Below are 10,057 nucleotides of genomic sequence, written 5' to 3' on the forward strand. Positions count from 1 at the left end.
GGCGCTCGCTCCATCCAAGGGCACGCGGCGCCAGCGGGCAGCCAGTCTCCGCAAAGAATGGCCCATAAACAACTTATTTTACCTCTTTTAAAGGAGGGTGATAAAGGGGTTTTCGCTCTCCGTGGGCTCCGAACCGCCCGGGCAGGCGCACGGCGGGGCGCCGTCCAGCTCTCAGCCCGGATCCCCGCGCCCCAGCGCATCCCCCTCTCCCCGCCACCCCGCTCACGGACTCCCTGGAGAGGTACAAAGAGTTGGGGCCAAGTTTGAGCTCTGGGCACCGCCAGGCTCAGAGAAGAAAGGTCCCCCCGGCAGACACCTGGTGAAAGGTGAAGCGAGGAGGAAAAGCAGCTAGGCGAATGCACAGTCCTGGGAGTGGGGAGCAGGCAGGGGAGGGGAGTCAGGCCAATCCCTGCGGACAGAGCGGCTGGGGAGCCGGGGGTCCGGAAGGGAGGCCTCTCTCTCGCGCTCCAAAGAAAAGCAAACCGTCCTCCCGGTCCGCCTGGGTTCTCAGAGCCCCCTCTCTAAAACTCCTTCCCCTCTTACACCAAACTTTGCGCCCGGGCCTCGCTCCTGCCCGGGGAGTCTGCGGCGCCGGAAGGGTTAAGCCAGCCCGTCCCAGCTGACAGTCAGCTGATTGGGCCCTGATTGACAGCTCCGAAAAGTTTCCTTGTTTCTATACTATTATGCTAATCGCGGCCGCTCTCGCCGCCTCCCATTGGCCGAGAGTGCCAGTCAATTTCCCATTTGGACCTGACGTCACGAGTGCTATAAAACTCAGCAATTGCTTTAAACTCTTCTTGCTGGATCAGAGGCTTTAAAATCTTTTTTCATCTTCGAGCTGTAGCTCCGGCTGCTCGTCGGCTCGGCCTCCCCCTCCCCCGTCTGCTCTCTGCCTCGTCTTTTCCCCAGGACTTCGCTATTTTGCTTTTTTTAAAAAAAACGGCAAGAAAGAACTAAACTCCCCCCTCCCTTTCCTCCAGCCGGGCTGCACCTCTGTCTTGCACTTTGCACGGAGGGAGAGAGAGCGCGCGCGCAAGGGGGAGAGAGAGAGGAGAGGAAAAAAATAATAAAGAGAGCCAGGCAGAAGAGGAGGCGAGAAGCATGAAGTGTTAACTCCCCCGTGCCAAGGCCCGCGCCGCCCGGACAGCCGCCCGCCGCGCCTCCAGCCCCGAGCGGCCGCCGCGCGCGCCCCGCCGCAGCCCCGGCCGGCCAGGCGAGCTCTCCTTATGCAAAGCGCGCAGCCGAGCGGCGAGCGGGGGACGCCGCGCACCGGGCCGGGCTCCTCCGGCTTCGCCGCCGCCGCAGCCCGCGGAGGACCTTCCCGAGCCTGAAGCCGCCGGCTCGGCGCGCACGGAGGCGAGCGAGCGAGCTAGCGAGCGAGGAGGGGCCGGGGCGAGCGAGCGAGCACATTGGCGTGAGCAGGGGGAGGGAGGGCGGGCGCGGGGGGCGCGGGCAGGGCGGGGGGTGTGAGAGCGCTCGGAGGTTTCGGGCCAGCCACCGCCGCGCGAGCTAGAAGCGCCCCAGCCCGGCAAGCTGGCTCACCCGCTGGCCACCCAGCACAGCCCGCTGGCCCCTCTCCTGCAGCCCATCTGGCGGAGCGGCGGCGGCGGCGGCGGCAGGAGAATGGCATCAGAACTGGCAATGAGCAACTCCGACCTGCCCACCAGTCCCCTGGCCATGGAATATGTTAATGACTTCGATCTGATGAAGTTTGAAGTGAAAAAGGAACCGGTGGAGACCGACCGCATCATCAGCCAGTGCGGCCGTCTCATCGCCGGGGGCTCGCTGTCCTCCACCCCCATGAGCACGCCGTGCAGCTCGGTGCCCCCTTCCCCCAGCTTCTCGGCGCCCAGCCCGGGCTCGGGCAGCGAGCAGAAGGCGCACCTGGAAGACTACTACTGGATGACCGGCTACCCGCAGCAGCTGAACCCCGAGGCGCTGGGCTTCAGCCCCGAGGACGCGGTCGAGGCGCTCATCAGCAACAGCCACCAGCTCCAGGGTGGCTTCGATGGCTACGCGCGCGGGGCGCAGCAGCTGGCCGCGGCGGCCGGGGCCGGGGCCGGCGCCGGCGCTTCCCTGAGCGGCAGCGGCGAGGAGATGGGCCCCGCCGCCGCCGTGGTGTCCGCCGTGATCGCCGCGGCCGCCGCTCAGAGCGGCGCGGGCCCGCACTACCACCACCACCACCACCACGCCGCCAGCCACCACCACCACCCGACGGCCGGCGCGCCCGGCGCCGCGGGCAACGCGTCCGCCTCGGCCGGGGGCGCGGGCGGCGCGGGCGGCGGGGGCCCGGCCAGCGCCGGGGGCGGCGGCGGCGGCGGCGGCGGCGGGGGCGCGGCGGGGGCGGGGGGCGCCCTGCACCCGCACCACGCCGCAGGCGGCCTGCACTTCGACGACCGCTTCTCCGACGAGCAGCTGGTGACCATGTCGGTGCGCGAGCTGAACCGCCAGCTGCGCGGGGTCAGCAAGGAGGAGGTGATCCGGCTGAAGCAGAAGAGGCGGACCCTGAAAAACCGCGGCTATGCCCAGTCCTGCCGCTTCAAGAGGGTGCAGCAGAGACACGTCCTGGAGTCCGAGAAGAACCAGCTGCTGCAGCAAGTCGACCACCTCAAGCAGGAGATCTCCAGGCTGGTGCGCGAGAGGGACGCGTACAAGGAGAAATACGAGAAGTTGGTGAGCAGCGGCTTCCGAGAAAACGGCTCGAGCAGCGACAACCCGTCCTCTCCTGAGTTTTTCATGTGAGTCTGACACGCGATCCCAGCTAGCCACCCTGATAAGTGCTCCGTGGGGGTCCGGCTCGGGTGTGGGCTTGCTAGTGCCAGAGCCACGCTCCCACCACCTCGCCCCCTCCCCTGCCGAGTTTGCCCCTTGGCCCCTGCACACACACACACACACACACAGACACACACACTTACACACCCTGCTCCGAGTTTGTGGTGGTGGTGGCTGTTTTAAGTTGGGGAGGGAATGGGTGTCTGGCTCATGGATTGCCAATCTGAAATTCTCCATAACTTGTTGTTTTTTTTTTTACACCACCCCCCTCCCCGACTTGCACAATGTTCAAAGATCTCAGCAGAGTTCTTCATGTGAAACGTTGCTCACCTTTGAAACCTGCATCATTCACATATATATTTTTTTCCTTCTTCTTCAGTTCATGAGCTGGTGTTCATTTTCTGTGTGTGTGTGTGTGTTTTATTTTGTTTGGATTTTTTTTTTAATTTTACTTTTGGAGCTTGCTGTGTTGCCCACCTTTTTACCCAACCTTCACCCTCACTCCCTCCTTCACCCATCTCCTCCAAGATAAAAGAAAAAAAAAAAAAAAAAGCAAAGTTTTTTTTTCTTCTCCTGAGTTCTTCATGTGAGATTGAGCTTGCAAAGGAAAAAAAAATGTGAAATGTTATAGACTTGCAGCGTGTTGAGTTCCATCGTTTTTTTTTAGCATTGTTATGCTAAAATAGAGAAAAAAAATCCTCATGAACCTGCCACAATCAAGCCTGCATCAACCTTCTGGGTGTGACTTGTGAGTTTTGGCCTTGTGATGCCAAATCTGAGAGTTTAGTCTGCCATTAAAAAAACTCATTCTCATCTCATGCATTATTATGCTTGCTACTTTGTCTTAGCAACAATGAACTATAACTGTTTCAAAGACTTTATGGAAAAGAGACATTATATTAATAAAAAAAAAAGAAGCCTGCATGCTGGACATGTATGGTATAATTATTTTTTTTCTTTTTTTTTTCCTTTTGGCTTGGAAATGGACGTTCGAAGACGTATAGCATGGCATTCATACTTTTGTTTTATTGCCTCATGACTTTTTTGAGTTCAGAACAAAAAAGTGCAACCCTAGAGCCTTCTTCCCATGAAAGTTTTCATCTACTCCAAAACTGCTTTGAGTTACTCAGAACTTCAGCCTCCCAATGTAAATGCACTGAAGGCATTCCTTGTCAAAGACACCAGAATGGGTTACAAATTTAACATGGCAAACATTAAAAACTCTTAATGTTCTCTTTTTAATAAGAATGATGCCCAACTTTGGGGACTAAAATTGTGCTGTTGCCGAAAGCAGTCTAAAATTTATTTTTTAAAAAGATAAATCTGCCCCATTATTTTTGGTTTGTTTTGTTTTTATTTTTTTTTTAAATTTTTTTTTTTTTTTGGCTTTTGGTCATTGTCAAATGTGGAATGCTATGGGTTTCTAGTATATAATTTAATTCTAGTTTTTATAATCTGTTAGCCCAGTTAAAATGTATGCTACAGATAAAGGAATGTTATAGATAAATTTGAAAGAGTTAGGTCTGTTTAGCTGTAGATTTTTTCAAAGATTGATGCACTAAATTGTTTACTGTTGTGATGTTAAGGGGGGTAGAGTTTGCAAGGGGACTGTTTAAAAAAGTAGCTTATACAGCATGTGCTTGCAACTTAAATATAAGTTGGGTATGTGTAGTCTTTGCTATACCACTGACTGTATTGAAAACCAAAGTATTAAAAGGGGAAACACCCCTGTTTATATCTGTAGGGGTATTTTACATTCAAAATGTATGTTTTTTTCAAAATTAAAGTATTTGGGACTGAATTGCACTAAGATATAACCTGCAAGCATATAATACAAAAAAAATTTGCAAAACTGTTTAGAACGCTAATAAAATTTATGCAGTTATAAAAATGGCATTACTGCACAGTTTTAAGATGATGCAGATTTTTTTACAGTTGTATTGTGGTGCAGAACTGGATTTTCTGTAACTTAAAAAAAAAATCCACAGTTTTAAAGGCAATAATCAGTAAATGTTATTTTCAGGGACTGACATCCTGTCTTTAAAAAGAAATGAAAAGTAAATCTTACCACAATAAATATAAAAAATCTTGTCAGTTACTTTTCTTTTACATATTTTGCTGTGCAAAATTGTTTTATATCTTGAGTTACTAACTAACCACGCGTGATGTTCCTATGTGCTTTTCTTTCATTTTCAATTCTGGTTATATCAAGAGAAAGAATAATCTACAATAATAAACTGCATTTTTTTTTTGATTCTGTACTCAGTTTCTTAGTGTACAGTTTAACTGGGCCCAACAACTGCATTAGAAGTGTAAAATGCATCTTTTTCTTCAGTGGAAGGAATAATGGAAGAATAGGGAGGCAAGTCAGGGTGAAGTTATAGGCTATTTTGTGAGGTGAGGAGGCTGGCCCCATATAGTGATTAGCGATATTTAATATAGATGTAAATTATAACCTCTTATTTGTTTTTCTCCCCAAAGTTTTCAGTTTTCAAATGAGTTGAGCCATCATTGCCCTTTGGTGGGGAGGGAAAAAAAAAAGAAAACAGTGGCGCTGGGCTTCCTGAACATGGCCCTACACTTCTAATCCAGGAACAAACCCATCTAAGGAGCAATGAGGCAGGCAGATAAGGCAAATCAGAGGTGGCTTGGGCACATATGCATTTAATAGTAAAGATAAACAATTCTTGCCTTTTGGCTAAAATTGATTATTTTTCCTTCTTCCCTTACACACCATGATTTTCTTGTTAGCAAGGCCTGACAAGATTTAACATAAACACTTTGGACAAATCCAAGTTGTTTGTTTTGTTTTTGCTTTTTTTTCTTTAACATTGAAGGTCATTTGTCTTAAATAGGAAAAAGAAAGTCCACCCTTACTTTCATAAGTCCAAGTACATATCTGGTTTAAAGTGTGTTATCCAATCACATTTCACTGTGAATATTCGTAGAGAACTTCTCTACTTAAGACAAGCCGGTAATGATTTCAGATCATGTCATCCCCAAAAAGATAAGCAGAAAATATTCCACCTTCGTGGAATATACACTATACTTTGATGTATTGGTATTTAACCCCAGTTTGTGTATGGGGACTAACTAAAAGATCATTTGGAAAGACTCTAGCTACCTTCACTAGTAGGACTCCTAAGCATTGACCTATTTTTAAATGACACAAATTCATGCAACTAATGTTACAAATTCATGCACTCTTAGTCAACTTCCCCTGGAACACTAATAGAATGTTAGACAAAGCCAGCACTGTTTTGAAAATATACCCAAACGCGATGACTTTTATTTTGTTTTCAGTTCTTTTTATTAAAAAAAAAAAAAGATAATATTGCAACTCTGAACGAAAGCCTTATTTTGAAGAAAACAGGTTGTGCTTGATACTGCCGAGTTCTGGACAGTTTATCATCTGGCCTTCCTGCCTCTTTTTCACAGAACATGAAGACAGGGTATACCCTTTACATTTTTGACCTTCCTTTATGTGCCAGTTTGGATACGGCTCCTGTAACCACACTTAATTTTGCTTAGCAAAAGTCTTAATAGTAAACCTACTCCCATGTGCTGGAAGTCAGCTGTTCGCGGCTTCAGAGATTTTTTTTTTTTTTTCTGATCACAACTAGGAGATGCACAGCCTCCCTCTGAAGCAGCAGCAGTGGAGATACCACTTTTACAAAAAGCTCAGCATCCGATGAAAGATTTTAGGCAAACACATTCTCCGAATAACAGTGACAATCAGGATGTAATTATCGCAGTTATCTCACAAAGAGTGGGGCCTGGATTGGGCGAAAAATATAGTTGTGTAACAATTAAACATTTTGATAGGAATCTGCAAAGCATTCAATATAATAAGCAGGTTTGGGCCCATGAATATTATAGAATCAAGTACAGTGGTGCTGGCCAAAAACGGGGTATGGGTGGCTGGCTTGAAGAGAAGGTTAACTCCTAGTAAAAGGCATTTTATAAAACTTTGAAAAACAGCGTGAGTTGAGTGCCAAACACAAATACATGCTCTTTTACAAAGAACTCCTAAGTCCTGCATAGGTGCCACCATTTCTTACAAATAAGTCTCCCAATTTAAAAAAAAAAAAAAAATCATATAAGGAAATCTAGCTTTCCCCTTTACGCTGCATTTGAGTCTTTGTCTAAATAGTGTTAAAATTCCTTTCATTCCAATTACAGAACTGAGCCCACTCGCAAGTTGGAGCCATCAGTGGGATACGCCACATTTTGGAAGCCCCAGCATCGTGTATTTACCAGTGTGTTCACAAAATGAAATTTATGTGAGAGCTGTACATTAAAAAATTATCATTATTTTATTATTATTTGAAGTCGTGTAGAACAACCTGCCCCTGACTCCTGTTTAGTCTTTCCTTTTTAAAGAAAAATTACTGTGTTAGAGAAGAAAGCTATTAAATGTATAACCTCCGTGCTAATTAACCATGCCTCTTGTCTGAGGGCCTTATATTTAGACCCATAGAAAAGCCTACTCGCGCTTCTCGATTTCCAGTGCGCACAACTGAACAGGTGCGATGGTTTTTCAACCTGTATTATTAGTTTTAAAAATCCACTGAAATCACAAAGAGATTTGTATGTACATACAGACGCAGAAAAGTTTCCCAGAATGTTACAGCTAGCATTTTAAAAGCATATGGAGACATGCACATTCTAAATAGTACTTTTTCACGCCTCAGTGTTTCTCTGGCAGATAATTTTACTACGAAGAAAATAATATCTGACTGCCCCTTTTCCAAACAGATGCCATCGGCCAAAGCTTCAGCAGAGCTGAGCACCGCCCCCGCCTCAGTTTTCTCGTAGGCCATAGTATTGTATTTATCAGTGATGTCAAACGTGTTCATTTATCAGATATAGCTGTAAATGAAAACAATGTGTGGCAAAATACAAAGTTAGTTAAATACACACCCTCCGTGTGCTCTTTTTGTTCCTCTTTCTTTTTGCTCCCAGGCACTCACAAAATCACCTCCCTGTCATTTCGCAGCTCCTTCCATGTTTCCTTTTTCAAAAACGATGCAATAATTTTTTTACAATATATCTGACACTTTAATATATTGACATCAAATAGGCAGAGGTTCTACCTTTGCCTAGCAGATAAATTTGCTACCCAGGCGTCATTTCTGCACTGTCTCAATGCCATAACCACCTGGGCCCCTTTCAACACAGACCACTCCGATGGGAAATATTCTATTTATTACTGAATGCATGATGCTAACACTCTGATCTTTTCTCCCTTATACCTTCACCCCAGTCGTTTTTATTTAGTAACATCAATCCTAGATACTTCTATTCTTAAGTAGAACCTCTCCTGGCCAAACCACCGGTTTTACTGCTAAAAGCAGTGAACAGAAGGCAAATCGTGGCCACCCTCACAAACATGGTACGCAGCTGTTCCAGTAGCCACATTCCCAGCATGTCCTGGTCGAAATAACTGGAGTTGCTTATGACACATTCAAAGGTTCCCGAGTACAGTACATTGCGCGGCTTTTGTTGTCGTTGCCGTTGTTTTTGTTTAGGCCAACTTCTGTATTCACGTACTCTTGGCTTTATAAAATGTGCTCCCCCAGCATACTAGATCAATCAATATATTTAAAAGTCCGATTGCCACATGAGTATCTCTATTTTTGTGCCTGCCAGTAGTTAAAGACTGAGATAGGTTGGAAGACTAAAATACATGAGTGACAACCTTCAGCCATCTGATTTCCGTGCCAGTGAAACACACAACCCAGCTCTCCTGAGCTCTCGTATAAACATTCACTCAGAGGGAGTAGGAAGTCACCAGCCTTGGATCGCTGATTTGCAAGGCTCTCACTACGATGCACTGTCATTTGATTTTTTTTAAAAAATAGTTTTGTCCCTCTTTGAAAAAATGTCTTAGTTTTTTGTTTTGTTTTGTTTTTAGGGAAGTTTTATCTGCAGTGATAGGCTATAATTTTTACCTCTTCTATTGATTATTCCTTGGGATGCTGAATGAATAATTTGGGGCCTGTGCCTGTCTATTTTTTTTTTTTTTTTTTTTTTTGTGGAAGAAAATAAGAGAAATCCTGGTTTGTTTCGCTCTTAGCTCATTCTAAAGCTAAAGGATGTTCCAAGTCCAGGGCAGGGCATACCATAGTTATAAGGGAAGTGGTCCAGAGTCCAGCCGTCTGAATCAGGATTTGTTTTTGCATTTGTTTAAAAACAGAGCGAGAGCCTTACCCCACCTTCCCATGACACTGCTTTTCTCGATTTTGTTATAGATCTTCAAAATCCAGACATCAAACAGCCCCAGAAAAGGGGAAATCTCTCCTGGCGTTGCTCCGCCCCAGCTCCTGAACAAACCCAGCTCTGTCTAGCATTTTTTCTCTAGCGCGAGTACAGGACAGGGTGAGAGAATTTCAGTCTCCCAGGCTCTCTCATGATTGTTGGGGCATAAAGAAGTACATTCCAGCCACAAATTGGGAGCATCTTTCCCCTTTAGAGAGGAACAAAACAAAACAAAACAAAAACCAAACAAATCAAATTGCTTTGCACGAAGGCGAAGCAAAATCTCGGGCTCCTTGTTTCCCTGCACCATATGTAGGAGGTGAGAAATGAGGGAAAGGAGAAAGGAGAGCTTCGAAGGCAAGAGGCCCAGGAATAATCCCGGCCACCAGTCTGAATTCCACTTGCTCAGTGGCCAGCGTCAGATCCAGTGGACACATAACGCTGGATCAAACAAGGTCCGGCTGTCCATTTCCTTAAAATATGCTCACATATGTTTCTTTTTTGAAAACAATTTTAGGGACCAAACCCAAATGAGAGATTTGAGGAAATCATTATTAATATCTTAACTTTTGAACATTTATAAATATATCAATCTGCAATTCGATGGTGGTGACATTTTGGACCAGTCAGACATGTTATGCCAATATTTATATGGTCACTGTGAGTTGCATGACATCATGACAGTTTTTTTATTATTTAAATTTGAAAGCCCTTTGTGTGTTTTTTATAAGTCTGCCCAACAGAACAAGGCTGAGATAGGAAGTGCAAATCAACAGCACACAGAAATCAGATCTTGATATGAATTTGCATCAGAGTTGGACAGTTTAAAGAACTCTCAAAACACATTTTCCACAGAGGCTATGACTGGAATGTGTAGTTCCCTGCTCAAACCGTAGTCATCTACTGAGCACCTCTTTTCTTGTTCAACACAATTCATTTTCTTTTCCTTCTTTTTTATTAAATAACAGTTTTCCCTATAATTAGGACTTTGGATTGCAAAATCACATTCCTCCCTTCTGCAGAG

At 46.0% G+C, this 10,057-nt stretch overlaps 1 protein-coding gene across 1 annotated transcript; it reads left to right on the plus strand.

The window, feature by feature from the left end:
- The first annotated feature begins 748 nt into the window (after nt 1–748).
- On the plus strand, nt 749–7,694 carry MAF (MAF bZIP transcription factor). The gene is made up of 2 exons (XM_045533149.1): nt 749–2,738; nt 6,955–7,694. Exons 1-2 carry the CDS (start codon nt 1,624–1,626, stop codon nt 7,046–7,048), a joined length of 1,209 nt encoding a protein of 402 aa, XP_045389105.1. The 5' UTR covers nt 749–1,623; the 3' UTR covers nt 7,049–7,694.
- The last annotated feature ends 2,363 nt before the right edge of the window (nt 7,695–10,057 follow it).

This window comes from Lemur catta, chromosome 20 (genome assembly GCF_020740605.2).
Source record: "Lemur catta isolate mLemCat1 chromosome 20, mLemCat1.pri, whole genome shotgun sequence".
Lineage (NCBI taxonomy): Eukaryota > Metazoa > Chordata > Mammalia > Primates > Lemuridae > Lemur > Lemur catta.

What these genes read in the sequence shown, in the direction of transcription:
- MAF (XM_045533149.1), top strand. Translation starts at nt 1,624, where the DNA reads ATGGCATCAGAACTGGCAATGAGCAACTCCGACCTGCCCACCAGTCCC. An exon ending in TCCTCTCCTGAGTTTTTCAT is followed by an intron (nt 2,739 to 6,954) that starts GTGAGTCTGACA and finishes TTCCAATTACAG; the next exon opens with AACTGAGCCCACTCGCAAGT.